Consider the following 21,095-nt stretch of genomic DNA (forward strand, 5'->3'; position numbering starts at 1 on the left):
CTATTTATTTATTATTTGGAAAATGATGTTAAAGGACAAAATAAAGAATTTGCGGCAATAACAATAAACAAAATGATTCTTTAAAATTAATTCTTCATTCTCTCAATGGTCTAATTCTGGTTTTCGTCCTTCTAATGTACTAAAATTTGTGCTTTAATCCTTTTTTACTTTAATTGACTTAATTTGTTCCAACTTGGTAACATCATTAGTTGCTACCATGAAAGTGATGATGTAGTTTTTTTTACTATAATTCAATCATATAATCAAAATCACGTAAAAATCAAATCAACTATGTTCAATCAATAATAAATCAACTGAATGTTTAAAATTGTTTTAAAGAAAACACATGTCACCATTTTAATGACAGCGGTTAATGGTGTTATCAATTTGGACTTACTAATAAAATAATTGATTACACAAAACTAAAGTTGAAGGAGTAAATCTCAAACTCCATCACGATTGAAGGACTGAAACCATAATTAAACTTTTATTTTAAATTGAGAAATTTAGAATGTGCTGACATAAATAAACTTATAAATTAGCTGACTTTAAAGTTGTTAGCTTGTCACTAGGTCTAGGTTGTTTATTAACTACTCTAATTATGTCACCTTTCTTTTATTTTTTATTTTTTGGTTTAAGTTTAGACCTAATGAAAAATAAAATAAAATATCAAGTATTTGTCAATTTGTATTTTTTTTTCTTTTTAATTTTAAGATATACTTGTTGATTGAGTCTTAATTTGATTAGCAAGTGTATTGTTGTCAATGCAGGAATATGTGGGTTCGAGTGCGTTGGAGCACGTTATCTTCCTATTTATGAGTTGAGGAGGAGATATAGGTAGTTTTAAGCATTATATTTAACAATAACAGATATTATTAGAATTTATAATTTTTTATTTTTTATTTTACTACTAAGAGTTATATTTAAATATTAATCAATGAAGTATTTATAGAAATATAAACAACCAAATTCTTAAATTATAAATTAAGCAATGCTTATCAACCCTAATTAAGCTAAATCTTAAATTACATACAATTACCAACAACTTTATTCATTCATGAAATATTGAAAAAATTAATAATTGTTCAAAAATTGGATAACTCATTAAAGTTTAGGGTTCATCCGAAATATGAGAAGATTTGGACAAAAGTATAAAGTTCGAAAATAATTTTGGATAAAAAATTATATTAATTTAAAATACAGGTCAATATTTAACTCTAGCATTCAAGACCCAAACTTGACCCTACTTTTTTTTATTATAATATATTGTTTGTTTTATTTTACATATTATGTAGTTTATATCAGATAAAATATATAATGTAATATAATGTAAACCTTAAAAAATTAAGTGAAGCTGTAAATATTTAAATTTATAATAAAACGAGTAAACACTCTTAATATGCATAATTTTTTTATAAAAGAAAAAATTAATAAATATTTTTAAAAGTAGATTTTAAAATATAAAAATAATACAAGACATTTATTTGAATTAAATATTTATTAATATGAATGAGACTGAACAAATATAAAATGTGCTAATATACAGAGAGCGGGTTGGTAACCTATCTCCACTTGATAAAATGGGTGAAAATATGAAAAATAAAATCTTAAGATTTCATAGAAAATCTTAAGATTTTAGATTTATATAAATAATTAAAGCATGCAATATCTTCATAATTATATACTTTTTTACAATTTAATTTTTTCTATAATTTTTTTGAAATTGAGATAGAATTTTCATGTATAGGATGAAGTTATGATTAAAAGCACATATCTTAATAAAAATAAATACTAAAAGTAATTTTTAATTAAACAGGACTAATAATGATTACATTTAAATTCAAGGTTGATGCCTTTCATGGCTAAGATGTGGTTTCAGAGTTGTAATAATTATATATCTTTTTGCAGTGTATTTAAAGAAGAAAAATGCAATGATTAGTTTGTTGAGTAACAAATATGCTTCTTTTGGGTCAAAGGAGCCTAATGGTTGGAAAATTATATAAAATTTTATTAATGATTAATTTATACAATAAAATAATGTGATGGTTATATTATAAATATTAAAGTATTACGTACTTTCGATTAGATTTGTTCATAGGTTTAAATCCATTCAAAATTTGAAAAGATTTAGGTAAAAATGTTAAGCCTAAAAATGAGCTTAGTTAAAAAAAGGTAGATTCATTTAAAATATGAGCTGCGTTCGAGTCTCGAACCTGACCCATTTTAAGTTTATAATATTTTGTATTATGTTATTTTTATATATTATATAATATAGAATATATTAAAAAAATAAACTAATACTACTCTAATATAAACATTAAAATAATATTAATATAACTATATAAAAAAATTCAATAAATAAAAATTATTAAATATTAAAATAAAATAATATGGGCTTGCTTAAAAAGGGTATGGGTTAGTTTTTTACAAATATAGGTAAAATTTTAGGCTCTGATTTCTGGTCAAATCGAACTTGGACAAGTATAAAGTATGTTAATATTATACTTAGGCCCGACCCGACTCAACTTATGAACATTTCTACTATCGATATAAGTAGAAAAAATATAAAAGTAATTTAAAAAAATTATAAAAAAAATTTCATAATGATTTATTTTATAAAAATATTTTTTAAATAATATCCAAATAAATTAGTGTTGAATTATGTAATGATACTGATTTAATTACTCACCTAATATATCGTATAGATTAAAAGAATAGGCGGTTAAGCGTTAAACCACCATGTACCTAATACTAATAATAATTTATGCATTAGCTGTTCAAATGTCAATTTTATCATATTAAAACTAAGCTTAAATGTTTATGTGGGTTGTGGAACCCAATTTGGATTATGAAACCATAGAAAGAAATATAAATAATGCTTCGAATTTGAGTCATGTAACGAAGTTAAAAAATTGTTTCAGGGAGTTAAAGTGCAATTTTTTCATTATATCAACATGTATTTTTATTAAATTTAAGAGATTCAATAGAAAATCTATCATTTTTGAAGGGCCAAAACCACTATTTGCCCCTTTTATCTTAGTCCTTATTTGTGATTAAAGAAAACAACAATGGGAAAATTTTACCTTCTATTTAAAAGTCTAATCAAACTTAATTGTACAATCAATTGAAACTAGATTTGTTAATAGGCCGAATTGGGTCCACCCAAAAGTGAAAGAGTTTGGACAAAAATATAGGTCTGAAAAATGAATTTTGGTAAAAAAAAATCCGTTTAGAAATGAGTTAAGCCTCAGATAAGTTTTTTTTATCCAGCCTGACTCAAATTTGCAACAACAGAAAGAAGAAGTTATTTTGTTGTGTTTTCTCACTGTTTTGCTGTCATTTTACTATTATGTTGCTAACATTTTATTGTTATTGTTTAGATATTATATAAATCTTGTTTTATTATTAATTTTACTACTATTTTAGAGGTATTTGCATGTTAAATTGCACCTATCTTAGTATTATTTAAGTATAAAGATTTCTTTTAGTTTATTTTTAATTTATTGAGAAACATTTATTTTAATATTTTTAGTGTTTTTAATGTATTATATTTTTAAAATTTTTATATAAAAAATAATAAATAATATCAAAATTTTTAATACAATTGGGCCAAACCCATATTTTAACATTTTTATTCGAATTGAACTTTGATAAAATTTTAGACCTATTTTTTAAGTTCAAATTTATTAAATAAGCTTAAAATCTTATTAAGGCTTGACCGAACCTGCCCATTGATAGCTCTAATTGAAACTCAATATAGTGAAATTCAAAACAAAAAGTATATATATATATGAGAAGCTTAAATGTATTAAAAAATAAAGTAGTTTAGCTTAAAATATTTAATACTTGGTATTAAAGGAAAAGCGCTATATTATCCAATGCAAATTTTGAGATAAAATATAGAGGTGAGAGGAGTAAATGTGCAATGGCAGGGACCAATATCCAAACATAGGACATTAGATAATATTAGATGCAATTTTTGGTAGATTGTCTGTAGCGAAAATGTGCAGTGCCGCTGCCAGGGATAATATACGTTCCTTCTTTTCTTATAACACTTTTATTTACTGTTGAAATTGTATTACATTTATAACCATATTTATAATTTAAATCATAATTTTCCAGAATTTCAAATTAAAAAATTAAAAAATATTAATAGTAATATTTAGGGATAATATAATATTTGGCTATTGAATTTGACAATTAAGTTCATTTTGACCCCTGAATTTAAAAAATGTAAAAATTTAGTAACGTGATAGTCTAAGATTGTATCACATCATCACTTGAAATTAACATATATATATATTCAGATGATCAACTTTAGAGTGCCTCTGATTTTCGATTCAATTGGCTTGATCAATTCAATTGCTAGACAACAATAATTACATAAATAATTAAAATTTATATAAAACTTAACACATTTTTAATGTTTATATAGTATTTTATTACATATTTAATTTTACGTGATATAAATTATATAATATATGTAAATCAAAATATATTACAAAAATATAAAACGGGTTAGGTCCGGCTAGACTCAAACCTTAAGACTTTACTTGGTAAAGTGGAAAGATATTGGAAGGATGAAAAATTGAAGGAGTAGAAAACTATAATGATGGAAAATCTAATTTTTCTTTCTTAGGTGTACTTGATACGAGAGATGAAAAAAATAGAAAGAAAGAAAATAAAACTTTTGAAAAATACATAATTTTGAACAAACATACACATCTCTGACATTTCCTCTCTTTTTATCATTTTAATTTGAAAAGATTGATTTTTATATATTAGTACGGAAATTTATCATCTTTCTTCACTACTTTTCCACTCAACAAGTACATCATAAATTTTGAAGTCCAAACTTGACACATAATTTAAAACTTAATCTTTTTGCTCAATCCCTGTTTTTGAGTTTCGTATTTTTGTTATAAATCCTTCCATATATTAAAAAAACCTTTAAACTTAAATAGATAACTTAACTCATTCTAGTGGTGTTCAATCGGTTAACCGACCCAAACTACTATTAACCGAATTAATCAACCCTTTTAAACCTTTAACCATTAATCGAACTGAAATTTTTTCAAAAAAAATACTCGAACCGTACTTTTTCGGTTAATCCAGTCAGTTAACCCAATTAACTGATATTTATATATATATATATTTTTATTTTTGATTAAAACAAGTATAAAACATGTAAAAAATTAACCAACTTAACTAAATAATTTATTTATATTTTCAAAAAATTAACCGATCCGAACCGACAGAACACTTATGTATTATAATATTATTTATTAAATTCAGTTAATCGACCGATTTCTAACCGAATTAACCATTAACCGAACTTCCAAAAAATTATTAACCGATCTCGACCAAATTAATTCGATTAACTAAATTCGATTGATTAACTGAATTAATTCGATTTTACCTGAAATGTACACACCTAACTCATTCACCACTCTAATAATTCCCATTTCTTTGATATTTCATCACCTCATTCCATCAATCAACGGCTGATTTAGCAGAACTCAAACTCACATAATGGTATCTTGGTTTTATTTATTGCTTAAAAAACGTGGTAGATTTTCGCAGTTGCCAACATCTTATCCATGTGGTGGATTCACATGTTTATTAATGGCTTAAAATCTCTCATCTGCCCATCTTCCTTCTCTATCAAGACCCTCAAACTAATCCAAGATCACTATCCGACGTTGTATTGAGCGTGTAGAGCAGGATAAGAATGGACGCTGCTAAATTCACTTGTATTTCATACATTTTATTTCACCATTATCTCTATTCATTAATAATATAAGTAAAATAGTAATTTTATATAGTAAAACGAGATAGTACGAATTGTACAATTATTATATTCTCTCTAGATTTCATATCCATTGTTAGAAAAAATCCACCGCACCCTTCTTTATTCACATTCACTTTCCAAAAAAAAAAATTCACTCTATTTGAGAGGAATCAATTTAAAATTTATAAAATAGTTTGAATTTTACCATCCCTATTTATATCCATTAAACCCAACAATCTTTGTCTTCAACTTCCCGTATTCTTTCTAACTTTAAAATTTTAGACTTAAGCCCTAAATTCATTAAGGTATATAACATATATGGTCACACGTATAATGTCATATCCGCTTGTATTTTCACATATTACTCAAGAGTCAATTAATAGATTTAAAGTATGTCATATACGTCAGAACTGAAATTTTAAAACTTGAAAAACAAAGAGACTAAAAATTATCGAAAAACATAGACTAAATCTACAACTTTACGTGTAGTATAAAACTACAAGAACTAAACAAATTTAATTATTACCATTTAGGTCACGGAATTTTAAAAGTTGAAAAGTACAAAACTAATTTGAAAAATTAGGTAGACTAAAATTGACTAAATTAAATTACAGAAATCAAATCCACAACTTATGAATATTAGATACAGGAATTAATAGCAGAGTTTGTGAAAAGAAAACAATAATAGGAACTATATAAAACATGGCTTTATAATATATAACCTAAATAAGACCTCAAATGACCACAATATAACACTTAAAAACAGTTTTGGCAGAGATAAACAAAAATATTATCACCTCCCCACTAAAAACATGAATCAAAAGGGGTGAGGACTGAAAAAAAATTTGCTGTTAGAACATCAATGGAGGTAATCTAATGCAAAACAAAAACCCCGATATATACTACAGGAAGCATCTAATAATCCGTGGCTTCGATTGATACGTATCCCTTTTTTCTTTTCTTGCAGATAAACCTCGTAATCATCCATTCTTCTATGTACAGCCAAATTGCTAATAAGATTCACCTTTTAAATCATGTGTAAAAGGTCTTGGACTATTTCGGATATTGGCGGTCTGAATCCGGGTTCCGACTGCAGGAAGATAAAAACATTAGATAACTTGAGGTGGAAAGAATATGGGGACATGCTTTTTGTGGACTTTGGTTTATCCCATTCCTAGTTATAAATCGACTACCGTTTGGGAGCAGTGTATGTTTAGTTCGATGTTTAAGACGGGTCATTCGGGATTTCACTTGTGTAAAAGCATGCTACAAGAGTAGGAGTGTTAAGAAATTTACCTGCACGCATCTGGATATTATATCGGCAAAGCGTGACAATGACTTCACTGGATACACTCCATTTAGGGTGATATCAACCATCCTAACTAATGCATCGATATCGTGAAGCTGCTGAATTGCCCATCTAACGAGAAATTGCTCCCCCAGAGGCCGTGACCTAGAAATGTTCTTTAATTATAAACTTATGGCAAGGAAAAAGATTTAAACCGGATGCAAGATTTGGTTTACCTATCGAAGGATTCTCGCCCGGTGAGCAGTTCTAACATTACGACGCCAAGGCTATAGACATCACTCTGGCAAGTATAGCTTCCGAACTCGATTTCCGGGGCTGCATAACCGTATGATACAAAAAGGCTTCCAGAGAACTGGGAATACATCCACCAAGATTAGCCTCAGTGTTGTAAGATAGTTAATACGAAAACACCTATAATACGCACATCTTAACAATGTTTGAGCAATAGTAGGAAAATCAGTTCCCATTCTCTTGCAACATATTTATCTATAGTTTCGTAGTGTATCCATAAATCTCATAGTTCATTACCTTTTTTTTTTTTGCAATATTTGTATTTGGTAGTAACTAAATTTTTTGTAAAACCTCAAATCATTAGGACTTGCACAGCACACAAATATATATACACAATTGTATACATAATTACCTCGCTTGTAGAGCCAGAAGACAACAATGGAGCCAAACCGCATTCCGAGACACGAACTGCAAGCTTGTCATCAAGAAGAATATTCACAGATTTGATATTCTTGTGCATAATGGGTGGTTGACAAGCTTCATGCAGATACCTTATCGACACCACGGGAAGAAAAATGAAATACTCAACTTTTGGTTGAAAGATAGCTTTAAAACATAGAGACTAAAGGCATTCATATATGTCACAAGCACGGAATTCTAGACTCTTCCAGGTTTCTTCTAAGCATCATATGAAAGATGATATAAGCTGATAAAATATGTTTACTTACTGAATGGCTCTTGCAACTCCGAGTGCCACTCGGACACGTGCATTCCATGAGAGTTTCTTATGCATCTCATCATCAATATGCAATGCATCATACAGTGTCCCATTTCTGCAATACTGATAAACAAGTAACCGTTGGCCGTGCTCGTTACAGTAACCCACAAGCTCCACGATGTTAGGATGTCTAAGTTTAGAGATAGTAGAAATGAGTTGTAGAAATTCAGCATCAGTCTTCCATCTTGAAGCTCTAGTATCCAATTTCTTGATCGCTAGTAGCTACAAAAGAATGTCAAACATATGGAGAATAGAGGTTAGGAGGAAGTAAAAGAAAGTCGCATCCGCAGGGGCCGGAACATTGTTTACTACGGCATCAAAATCATCTTACCTTTCCATCTGGAAGCTCAGCCCTGTAAACACCACCGAGCATCCCTTCTCCAATAAAGTTTTCCTCAGCAAAGCTGTTTGTATACTGCTGAAGCGAGGCAATGGTGAAGGCGGTCACATCCAAAGAACACGAGTCCCTACCTCTAGAAGAGCGACCAGGTCCATTTACTTCTGTTGGTATTATTGGGCTTACACTGGCCTCCTCCACAGTAGGAAGTAAAGGAGGAGGTAGTGGCGGCCGTATTGATAAGGACTTGACATCCAAACCTCCCTTGTTTATCTCATGATTTTTCTGGTGCCTTGAACTTGCAGGCCTTGTATTTGCATCAAGAAGCTGTTCATCTTGTAAATTTGGACTTATTCCCGTATCTCCACTTTCTAGTCCATATCCATCCATTGGCCTCATGACTGTTGCTTTATCAACTGTTATACATAGTGCCCTTGAATTACATAGAGAATTTTACAAGATCTACCACAAGGATAGACTATAATTAAGTTACCTTTCTCCGTTTGATATGCTGGTCGAGATGAAGATTTTTGAACTTGGTTAAGCTTTTTACCGGAGATGTTATATGCATTTGCACCATGCTTATTAGAATCTTTGTTCCCTCTAAAGCATCTCAACACCAAAAGCAGAACCACTCCAAGAACAATAAGTGTTATAATCCCAGCAGCAGCAATCACGATAACTCTCTTATTCGTCCAAAATACTCTACCCTTTGACCACTGAGGTAATACTAGGCTAGAAGAAGGTCCGTCAGCTGGTCGTCCCCTAGGTGGTCCGTGTAAAGGAGATGGAGCCCAGGCTATAAATGGAGGAAGTGCTGCTGGTGGTGAAGGAAGAATAGTGGTATTAAATGGATTTCCATCTTTCCTGCAGAAAAGACATCATGCATCATCAAGGGCAATGTGGGGGTTATTGCCAGGTTGGGGTTGAACGCGGAAACAGAGAAACATGCAATACAATAGCGAGGATTCACCTGAAATTTGGAATATTCAGCAACTTTGGAGGTATAGGACCAGAAAGTTTGTTGTTCTCTACATTCCTACACAAGAATAAAGTGATAATTCATTACATGCTAAGCTACTTTCGGGTTTAATGCTTGATCATTTGGTGATAAATTTGTGAAAACAAATATTGAATGAAGGAAATTAAGAGGGAAAAAGAGTACAAATCCGAAAGGGGAAGATCCTGTAGAACATTAAGGACCCCGGAAATCTTATTATTCTGAAAATGCCTGCAACAGAAAAAGCATACATGAATATGAGTGATTCGTGGAAATAACTTCGTATGAATCAATCTAATGGCCTCATCCTTTAATGAGATTAATACTCACAATGTGGTAAGAGATGACAAATTCCCAAATGAGGGAGGTAGCTGACCGGTCAAATTATTTCCTGATAGATCCCTGAAACATAACATGTCAGAATTCAACCTAGAAATGAAAACAGGAAAACAAGCTATACAACTAGCGAGCTTACAAATCGGCCAAACTCCTAAGCTCTTGAAAGGAATCTGGTATGTTGTCACTTAAACGGTTATCATCCAAAAACCTGAAAGAGAATGATGGTAGAATATTGAATGATGATGAGAAACGATTATTGTCTTGAGCACGATTTTAGAATAAGCAAGTTCGAATTGAACTTACAATTGTGTTAGTTGTGTTAAGGCAGACAAAGTAACAGGGATGCTCCCATTGAACTGATTACCTGAAAGAAAACTAAAAAGAAGAGAGAAAAAAAAAACAAAGTTGGTACAATCACGGAGAAGCATAGTAAAAGAAAGGCGCATAATATTATCTTGTATTAGCTGTACTCTATAGATAAATATAAAGATTGTATAGTCCAACATACAGATTTCTGATGGTGAGAGGTATGTTGGATGGTATGCTCCCTCCAATTTGATTGTGACTTAGATCCCTGCTTCATAAAACACCGAAAAGCGGCATAAGACTATACAGAATTTTATATACATATAATATATATATGTGATCCTTGGAAGGCATACAATTCAAGCCATATGAACGACTTGTTGATTGCTCAAGAAGCACAAAGCTTAAAACAGCCTGAATTAATCATTCATGGAAATGCATTCGAGATATTGTCAACAATGCCAATAACATGGAAACTATACATTTAAGAAAGAAAAAGTCTTACATTATCAATATCGATTCGAAGTCTCCGATGCCTTCATCCAAAATGCCTCCAAGGTTCAAGCCGCTTAGTCGTCTGAATAAACACCATTAAGCTCAACAAATTGATACAAAAATTCATTGATGAAAAAATTATGGAAAAGTAGAAGGAAAATTCCATTTACAGTTCAGTTATATTGGAGAAAACACATGAAACTCCTTGCCATCCTTCTCCACATGGATCTCCTCCGGCAGGTATCCACCCCAGAAGTGGTGGTGAACCCAAAGAAGTATATAATCTATTTATTGCTGAAACTGGGGAACCATAAAAAAAAAACAAAAAAAAAACAAAGAAAGAAACAATCACTAAAAGTTTCATATGACTTTGCTTACATTAAATTTCTTCAAAAAAAAAATTGAAATAAAACTTATGCTTCTCATTACATTTGGTTGAACACAATGAGTGTTACAAGCTCAACCTTGCAAATCATGTAAGCTAAAAAAGTTAATAAACTCCATTTTTCTTGTAATTTCTATCACTTTCCTCGAACTTTCTCGACACCCAAACAGACCGTCATCATTCAACAATAACTAAATTTCCAAAAAAAGTGATGCAAACATGAGCTAAGAAACAATTACTACAGGTTTAATATGACTTTGCTTAAATTAAATTTCTTCAAAAATTTTAAAATGAAATAAAACTTATGCTTCTCACTGACACTTGGTTGAACACAATGAGTGTTACAAGCTCAACCTTGCATATCATGTAAGCTAAAAAAGTATTTTCTATCACTTTCCTCAAACTTTCTCGACACCCAAACAGAGCTTCATCATTCAACAAGAACTAAGTTCCCCCCCCCCAAAAAAAAGAAAAAAAAAGAAAAAAGAAGTGATGCAAACATGAACTAAGATACTTTAATACTTTACCATCACGAGGGTCAGTATCTCCAGTAGAAAACGGTAGAGTCAAAACCAGCAACAACCCAACCCGTACAATACCCCAACTCACAAAACCCATTTACCTGCTCAACAGAAGAACCTTCAAACAAAAAACAAAAATCCAAACTTTCTCTCCTTTTCCCAGAAAAAAAAAACCCAGCAATGTCTATGTTTACATAGAAATTTGGGTATCTGGGTTTTCAAAATGGAAAGCTCTGGTAGAGAGAGAGAGTATGTGTGACAAAGCAAGCTAGTAAAGTGCAGAGAGCCAGTGAATGAAGAGAACAGAAGAGTATTTTTTGTTTATTTATTTATTGATTTAAATTAATCTTAGTATTTTGGTCTAAATTTTCTCTGTTTCCGTTAAAACTCGAAGTGAGCTCCACTTGTGTTTGTTTGTCTCTATTATTTTCTTTCTTTAATTTGGTTAAAAAGTAAACCACGACCAAACCAACGGCATGCAAAGTTGTGTTTCTTGTGACTCGTGACTTATCTTTTCTACTTACTTTATTTTTTTTCTCGGATTTATAATTGAGTCTCGATTAAATTTAAAGCGGAGCTAAATTTATAAAATTATTTGAATTAAAATTGTTAAATTGAGAATTAATAATAATATTGTTTAAAGAAAGCCATGGAACTGAACAATTGAATCAAATTTTTATTTTTATGAATTAAATCTAATTTTTATAATTTTAAGGGGTTAAAGTATAATTTTTTTAAAAAATTAAAGGCTAAAATAATAAATTTACATTTTAGAGGGGCCAAGGCCCATGCCAGCCCCCTGGCTTCGCCCCTGATAATGTTTAAAGAAAGCCATTGAATTGAACAATTAGATCGAATTTTTATTTTTATGATTTTTTGTATAATTTATTTAATCAAATGACCATATCAGTGAAACGATAGATTAATTTATTTGACCACTTATCTATTTTTGAAAATTTTACAAATTTGATCCTTAATTAAAAAGTAAAGTTCCTTCATTGTTATTTTTATCTACAAAAGTCAAATTCGAGACTTTATTTAAAAGACATCAAATTTTTTATCATTTCAACAGTATCAAGAGTTGATATATTTCTAAATAGGGATAAAACAAATTTAGTTTTTATATATTTTTTACATTGATCATTGAATATTTTTTATCTAATTTAGTCTTAAAATTTAGTAGATTTATCCAATTTAGTCCATAAACTTGAATTTAGTTAAAATATGATGACATATATAACACTGTGAGATTGCGTCAAAATCATCATTTAAAAATTTTTAAAATTTATAATTTTTAAAATTTTCAGATGATAACATGACAAACTCAAAATGTTATGTCATCAAATCTTAGCATAGTCCAAATTCAAATACTAAATTGACAAGTCAAATTTCAATAATAATGTAAAAAAAATCAAAAACCAAATAAAAAGATTTTCAAATTTTAGAAATTAAATGTTAATTTTAGATTCATGTAAATATTAGTTATTTCCTTTTTTTAAGATGGGAAACATTTTTTAAAATAAAAAAAAAGTAATCTTTATATAGTAATGGCTAAAATACAAGGAACGGTCAAAGTTAAAAAAAATAGAATAATGAAAGCTAATTTAAGCGCCGACATACAAAATTAGTAAACTTATTTCTCATCTAACCTTAATTATAGTACCGATTGAGGCTTAAGTCGATTTGTATGAATATTATTGTTAATATAGTTAGATATGAGTTGAGTATACTTTAAGATATTATCCTCTTATTTATGGGTTATAAAAGAACTATGGTTAATTTTAGATATTGGGTCAAATAGAGGTGGATACAAGTGTGGCTAGCAGTGGCCCTGGCCCTCTTAAAATAAAAAATTTATATTTAAGCCCTTAAATTTTTTTTATAATTTTAAATTAGTAAAGGTAAAATTATACTTTGTTCTTCTATCATTATAAAAATTCGATTTAATCCTTTAAAAATTATAAATATATAAATTATAAAAAATTAAAATTTCATTCAGCTTCCTAAAAATTTGTTCTAGCTTCGCCCCTGATGTCAAAAAAACAGATATAATCATATCTATAATGAAATTATAAAAATAAGTTAATTATAGTTTATTACTAAATATGTAAAAAAAAATTCTAACCTTTTTTCAGATTCATGATGAATTATGTGCTTTTTTTTGGGTATAAAAATGGTTAAAAACTAAAAAAAAAATGAAAAGGAAGCCATGGGCATCATCGTCATCATCATGTCATTTAATAATATAATATAAAGTTTTTATTTATTTATCTTTTAAGGATGTTGTGATTGATGGACATAATTTGCGCATTTTACGGCTTTTATTTTGCTCAATTTTTTTGAAAAAAAAATTGCTGATAATCCGATGATGATTAATTAAGGATGGTAAAAAAAAATTATTTTGACTTAATTTGATTTTATTGGGAAAGTATTTATAAATAAAAATCCAATACCAACTTGAGTAATTTTATTGTCATTTATAATTAAGAGTAAGAGAAAATTGGTAAGTAAGTGGTCTTTGTTATAGCTGTAAATTAAAGTCCATGATAAATATAAACAGATTTTTTTTTAAGAGGTTAACTAATCAAATAAAGCTCATTTAATCAATTTAAATTGGCTCGATTCGTGGAACATATAAGAAAGTTTGACGGTGGTTTAGTGAAACATTCCATTAAAACTAAAATTACCATAGTTAATGTAAATCCTAAATTATAAAATTGTATAGTGTTTAAAACCAGTTTTACTTTGTTGTTATTCATAATCAAGGGCAAGGAAAATGAGGCTTTCATCTTCCAAAATGGTAAATTTATTATTAACTATTTAATGTGAAATTATATGTTAATATAATTGTAAATTTACAGTTTGACTCGCTAAAAAATTTATAATTCATCTCTAATCTTCTAAAACAATTTTTTTTACTTCACCCCTGTACGTGACAATAATATTCAACTTAAATTAAGTTTTACTTGTATTAAAAAAATGTTAAATCACTATTTAAGGCATGAAGTTGATAACAACTCTCATATTGGAGCTTAAACTTTATTTTAGTCCAAGTTAGTTCCTGAAGTTGATAATTGTTTCCATATTATGGCTTAAATTTTTCTTTGTGCAAATTAGTCTCAAAATTGACAATGATTCTCATACTGGGGCTTACGGTTTTCAAGAAAATCTCATAGACTAACTTAGACAAAAAAATTCAAGTCACAATTTGAGAACAATTACTAAATTCAGAGTCTAACTTAACCAATACCTTAATATGAAAATAATTGTCAAATTTAAACCTCAAAAAGTAGTTTAACCTTAAATTCTTTTTTCAATAATGTGTGATATGTTGAATGATAAATCACAATCTGCTACATATAACATGCATGCATGCCTGTCACCCTTTTCTTTTAGCTGGATTCCTACTAGCTGCTGCCCCCTCAATGACCGAAAGCGAAAGCTTTAACGGAAACATATATATATACACACATAACGTTAAAAAAATCTATAATTTGAGTCGAATAAATCAGATAATAATACATGTATTAATCTAACGGTTGGTTTTGACTTTTATTATATATTTGGCTCCAATAGTCCGCTCCTTCTCGTCCCTGGTAGGTCTAGAGTATGGGGTTTTTTTTATAAAATTAATCCTTTTATTATTAAATTTATCAATTTAATCCATAATTGCATGTACTGTTAAATAGGAATCTATTAAGGTCAAGTTTTAATAGAATTAGCATTTTAAAAACTTTTATGAATCTCGTGGTCAGGGGTGAAGCCAGAAAATTATCATTTTTAGGAGGGCTAAAATATAATTTTACCTTTACTAAATTAAAATTTTAAAAATTTAAAATGGCTTAAATGAAAAAAAATCATTTTAAAAGGGCCCTCACTGCTACACCCCTGAGTTCAAAATTTATTTTTATTAATTTTAAATTTTTATGATTAAAATAGTAAAAATAACTTAAAAAACACCGCATAAAAGTTGTCAAAAACAAAAAGTTCAAACCAGGTGATGTATATATGGATATGTATGCATATATATATTGTTCAAAATGTATGTACATATATTCCAAGCCTTCTATTTTGAAGAACAACAGTGTTCCATTAATGGAGAAACTTGTTATTTGAAGAAATTATAGTTCAAACCAGCATAATTTTTGCATTTAAAACAAGCTGGTGTAAATATGGAGGTTTAAAAATTAAATACACTGTTTTACAATTAATTTCCATTCCATATGTAACAAGCTGCCCTTTGAAACTTCTTTCCATATTCTCAAAAGAACAATTATATTAATATTACCTCAACTTTTTTTACATTTAATGGTGGAAATTTTTAAGTATTGCCATAGCTAGGCAATCCACCAAAAACTCTCTCTCTATATATACACAATATATATAGATCTTTATGGTCGAGTAGCGGAGAAAAAAGGGCAACTCCGATCCAACTAGACGGTCTCTACTTGTTCATTGAAAACTTCCGGGAGAGTAATTGTGATAGTTGTTCGGTGTAGCATGTGGGAATCAGTTTCTTGAGTTTCTCTGTCAATGACTTGTGTCAATGGTTATGGTAGTCGGGATTGGCCGTTGAATCATGTTGATGCTGCAGTAATGAAGGGCGTTCAGGGGGACAGGGAACTGGAGCTGGGTGAGCGATGAAAGTAGGAATTTCATCACCCGGCATTAATACAGAAACTCCACTGGTGTATACCGTCATCTGCAAAAATGTCAAAGTAGACTACCTTTATAAGAACATTGTATTATCTTGGAAAGTCGAGGACTTGACTTGGTCAACACTCAAAGCATAGAAAAACAATAATTTCACCGAAATTATTGAAAAAAATGAAGTTATATGCAACAACACCAATAAAAGATTAAGGCTCTGCAAGAGAAAGAAAATGTAACAATGCATGATATCACGTTGAGCAGTTCAGAGATATCAACATATGAGGCTATATCGAGCTAGTTTCTAAAGTTCGAGAAATGGATAAATCCGAAGCCAAAGGTAGAGATTTTTCTTAGCCAAATGAGGGTTAAAAGCAATTGAAGGAAAAGCTATATAAAGCCACCAATTTAGGCCCTACCTAGTTGACATTTCCTAGACAAGCATCCTTTTTTTTAAAAGCATGGACCTTACTGGTACTACCTTACGATCACAAACCAACAACCCACCAAGCTGTTGTAATATTAAACAATCGGACAAAACTCGAACCACCAATCATGCAGATTTGATGTTTTAATTGCCTTGAAAAAAATAACAAAACAATGTGCCAGACAGCATCAAAACATAAAGATTATATGAACATAGAAGTCAACAATCTACTTAGCAATACGTGAAAACAAAACAACCAATCGATACCGTAAATTCCTACAATTCTTAACGTAGAAGAGAGGGCAGCGCATTATCTCAAATATCAACATTACAGGTTTGCATTCAAATTCAAAACTGACAGTTACTTCTAAGTTACTTATCAATAGAATAGAATGCTTTTCCAGGATTGCAATTAAGCCGGACTAATTGATCACATCGACAAGAATGTATCTTGTTTGTTGATATATCCAACAGTATCCTAAAGGATTCGGTCCCGCAAACACAACAAAGCATTAACTTCCAACCCTCAACAAAAAAATCCTAGCTTCCCCAAATAGGTGCTACTCAAAAACATTATCATGTCTCAAGATGCCAGAATATAAGAAAACACAGGTCCCGAACACAAAATCAGGAGTACTGGTTGATCTGATGCAACCTATCACCACCACCAAAACTGTCGCGTTCTGTTTAAAACTTCATCCATTTTCGCTGTAAAAAACTGATCCCTATATGTTAGCATGAGGTACACGCGACAAGCCATATGTCACTAAGTTCACGTCAGCTTTTAACAATACAAATGAATGTAATTTTTAATAAAAATGACCAATTTACTCCTTGATCTAATGTACAGGGATTAATTTGCCCATTTTTCTGAGTAAAGGGGAGCAAAATGCAATCCAACTCCTACTACAAGGGCCTCCATGATACTTTTACTCCTATATTGAACAATTTAGAGGGTTTTGGACTTGAAGTAGGCTAAAGATTTGTTGCATAAAAATGCAGAATTACACTCATAGGATACCCTAAAACAGTGATAATTCATCTAAATTTGCCTTATCACACTTTCCATAATGAAAGTGGATCATACATGATCTTCATTATCAAAAGAATCCAAGGGAGCAAATTATCAGAGTGCACAACAAGGTAACCATTTGCTCCCATTCCCATGTATGGCCATGGTAAATTGGTAGGGTCCAAACTCTAAAACATAAACAACCATATCTATTTGTTATATATACTCTTCAAGGGGGCCCAAACCATTCAACTTCAGTGGGACATTTTGCCTAAATATTAATAAATACAATGACAGACAATTGACTGTTCCAGAGAAAAGATCTTTGACTAAAAAAGATGCAAACTTCGCAATTGCATGAAACTTGAAAGGAAGAAAATTTAAGCAACTGAAATGCTTTATATATCATTAGGTAGCAAATTGAAAGAAAAATAAGCCCTCATTAGCAATCTTTAAATGAGGGTCCCCAAGACAAAAAGGAACATACATAAAAGAGAAAGCTTTAACATTGAGCTTAGACAAAGCTTGCAAGGAATGGGGAAAAAATGTCCACAAAAAATCTCTTTTGCCTAAAGAAAAAGCTTATAATGATATTGATAGCCAATTAAGTACACAAAAATGACCACAAATTTTACGGCTAATGCAAAATGTATGATGCAATTGCATGAAACTTGAAAGGAAGAAATTTTAAGCAACAGAGATGTTTTATATGTCATTAGGTACCAAATTGAAAGAAACAAAAAAAAGAAATGAGGGTCCCCAAAACAAAAAGGAACATACATAAAAGAGAAACTTTTTAACATAGAGCTTAAACAAAGCTTGTGATGATGTTGGTAGCTAATTAAGTATCTATAACATGCTTAAAACCAGTTTTACTGCTAATTAATAAACCACACCCCAAATAGTCAAAAAAGATGGGTTTTTTTTTGGATTAAACACATAAATGAATAAACTTTGAACAAAATTAAAGAAAACCCAGAAATGAGAACAAAAAGGGGAACTCACTTTAGGTGATGGGTGACTAAGTTTGCCATTGAAACCAAGCTCAAGGTCACCATGGTTAGGTCCAGCAGTAGTAGAAGAGTTATTAGGTCTAAGGAACCGTTCAAATATAGCCATTACTAAGAACATAGAGATGAGAATAGCAGTAGCAACGAAACCAAAAGACACTGCATTCACTGAGTTATCAAAATGTCTCCATTGTTCTTCTCTTCCAACATTCAATGGTGAACCTACCGGTGGCCAACCATACAAGTAGCTTTCTTCTTTTCCCATTTTTTTACACCAGCTCCAAAAAATAAAAAAAGAGAAAAAAAAAGGAAGCAAATTTTGGCTCCTTTACTGCTTAACTCTCATAGCTGTCTGTTGATGAGAGAGATAGAGAGAGTGTGTGGGTGGGTGGTAAAGGAAGGTTTTTTTTTTTTTTGGATGGGTAATGGCAGTACTTGAAAGGCTTTTTCTTTTTACACCATAACCAAAGCTTCTTGGAGTACTTAAACTGGTAAAGATTTTGGGACTTTGCGAGAGAGAAAAATAAAAAAGAGGGAAGCATGTGAGCATGTGGGGCTATATAATCTTTTACAAGGAGCTGACCTATTTGGAAGTGAATAAGAATGGGTTAATATAATTTTTGGTCCCTTGGTAATTTGATTCACTTTGCTACTTACATTTTTTTGTCCTAGCAGGGGAGAGCAATTTTCAATTTTAACCTAAAAACCGATTCATTCGGATTTTTCAGTTTGGTCGGGTGGATGGATTAGTCAATTTTGACCTCGATTTGATTGGTTAATTTGATTGGTTATCGATTTTTGAATCCTAAAATCAAAAATATATTTATATTTTATAATATATAATAATTATATAATCATATAATAAGAAGGTCGATTAATTGAAAAAATCGACCAAATCAAAGTCGGTTTAGTTTGGTCAGCTTTCTCAACTAAAGTCAGTTGGGTTGGTTTTCTCATGTTAAAGCCAATTCGAAAAAAAAAAAGTTGAACTGACGAATTAAACTGGTTGCTCTTCCTTACATTTCAATACCTGAATTTGACAACTATGTCTATTTAGGTTCATTGTAACACCCCTAACCCGTATTCGCTGCCAGAACAGGGTTTCGGAGCATTACTACCATTTACAGATCACTAAAAAAAATTTAAATACTTACCGATTCAATGCATCATATAAATAAATATATTACCATTCAATCAACAGTTTGACACTTGTATAAGCATCAAACAGCAACATTGTTAGTATACTTGCACATATCTCATATAAATTCAACATTGATATATCTATTTTCTCGACATATCGCACTTGAGTTTAATAATAGTCTCAACTTACATAATTTCCTTGTCTCAACATATCAAAGATAATCATATATGTACATGTCATGAGACATATCATGCTCTTACCGTGTCTTCATAAGCATATATTATTCATTTCATTATATCAATATTTCATGCTCCATCATTTCCATATATTTTATGTATATTTATTCCGGTAATAGCTTATATCAAACTTAACATAAATTATATTCCATGTACTTATACTTATTTCGTTTATCTATCTTCATAATTATTTCATATAACCATTCGTCATTTGATACATATTACCTGAATATCAATTGTTCAACAGATGTTAGAGTGTCTCCCATCCACGGTCTTATTTATCTTTGACATGATGCCATAGTGTCTTTCAACTATGGTCTTACTCATTTTCTGTCATGTTACCATGGTATCTTTCAACCATGGTCTTGTTCATTTCATATCACGTTGCCATGGTATCTTTCAACCATGGTCTTACACATTTCATATCAGGCTGTCATGGTATCTTTCAACCATGGTCTTACACATTTCATATCAGAGAGCACACTCCCGCGAACCTCATCTTTACAGTGGGATTACCAGTCCAGGCTAAATCCCCTGTAATATAAACTCATAGAGTATTGTCGGGATTACCAGTCCAGGCTAAATCCCCTGCAACGACAATTACTCTAATGAGCTTGGATCTGAATTGCCAGTCCAGGCTAAATTCAGACCCTAATTCGGATTACCCGTCCGGGCTAAATCCATTTTACACGTATTCTTCGGGAGGGCTATATCAGAATAGGATCACCCGTCCGGGCTAGATCCTTTTTATTGTCAATTCCTTTTCAGAGATCCATCGAATTTTCCTTTCATTCAACTGGGATTTATTTTCAATTTATATCGAGTATTATCAATATTTCATCAAATATCATGAATTGAACATTCAAATCATATTTTCATCACATAACCACATATTTCAAGTATTTAAAATACAATTCAAGTTACACAAACTTACCTCATTTCTTGTTTGTGTTTATAATTTCATTAATCCGATATCTTTTCTTTTCCACGATCAAGTCTCATATTTGAGTCGTCCGGATCTTTATAAATAAATTTGATCATCATTTTCATTCATTTCATCTTCTAATGCATTTAATTAATGCTCTAGGCAAAATTATCATTTTGCCCCTAAACTTTTAATTAATGAT

The 21,095-nt window shown here is 30.3% G+C and overlaps 2 protein-coding genes across 3 annotated transcripts; both read right to left on the bottom strand.

Annotated features, from left to right (window-relative positions):
- Nucleotides 1-6,375: 6,375 nt before the first annotated feature.
- On the bottom strand, nucleotides 6,376-11,837 carry LOC107925321 (protein STRUBBELIG-RECEPTOR FAMILY 3). Of its 2 annotated transcripts, none has more exons than XM_016855986.2 (16): nucleotides 11,499-11,837; nucleotides 10,757-10,886; nucleotides 10,597-10,668; nucleotides 10,294-10,359; nucleotides 10,089-10,160; nucleotides 9,922-9,993; nucleotides 9,777-9,848; nucleotides 9,612-9,677; nucleotides 9,420-9,485; nucleotides 8,940-9,313; nucleotides 8,441-8,862; nucleotides 8,060-8,331; nucleotides 7,744-7,882; nucleotides 7,316-7,452; nucleotides 7,088-7,244; nucleotides 6,376-6,881 (listed from the first exon to the last, which is right to left on the bottom strand). In XM_016855986.2, the coding sequence occupies exons 1-16, from the start codon at nucleotides 11,587-11,589 to the stop codon at nucleotides 6,819-6,821; spliced, it is 2,271 nt and encodes a 756-aa protein (XP_016711475.1). In that variant the 5' UTR covers nucleotides 11,590-11,837; the 3' UTR covers nucleotides 6,376-6,818. The 2 variants fall into 2 exon arrangements, with proteins under 2 accessions (XP_016711475.1, XP_040935433.1); XM_041079499.1 differs by having other exon boundaries at nucleotides 11,594-11,804.
- Nucleotides 11,838-15,675: 3,838 nt separating this feature from the next.
- On the bottom strand, nucleotides 15,676-19,132 carry LOC107924970 (uncharacterized). Its single transcript, XM_016855549.2, has 2 exons — nucleotides 18,587-19,132; nucleotides 15,676-16,194 (listed from the first exon to the last, which is right to left on the bottom strand). The coding sequence occupies exons 1-2, from the start codon at nucleotides 18,854-18,856 to the stop codon at nucleotides 16,036-16,038; spliced, it is 429 nt and encodes a 142-aa protein (XP_016711038.1). The 5' UTR covers nucleotides 18,857-19,132; the 3' UTR covers nucleotides 15,676-16,035.
- Between the last annotated feature and the right edge of the window lie 1,963 nt (nucleotides 19,133-21,095).

Source organism: Gossypium hirsutum, chromosome A10 (assembly GCF_007990345.1).
Source record: "Gossypium hirsutum isolate 1008001.06 chromosome A10, Gossypium_hirsutum_v2.1, whole genome shotgun sequence".
Lineage (NCBI taxonomy): Eukaryota > Viridiplantae > Streptophyta > Magnoliopsida > Malvales > Malvaceae > Gossypium > Gossypium hirsutum.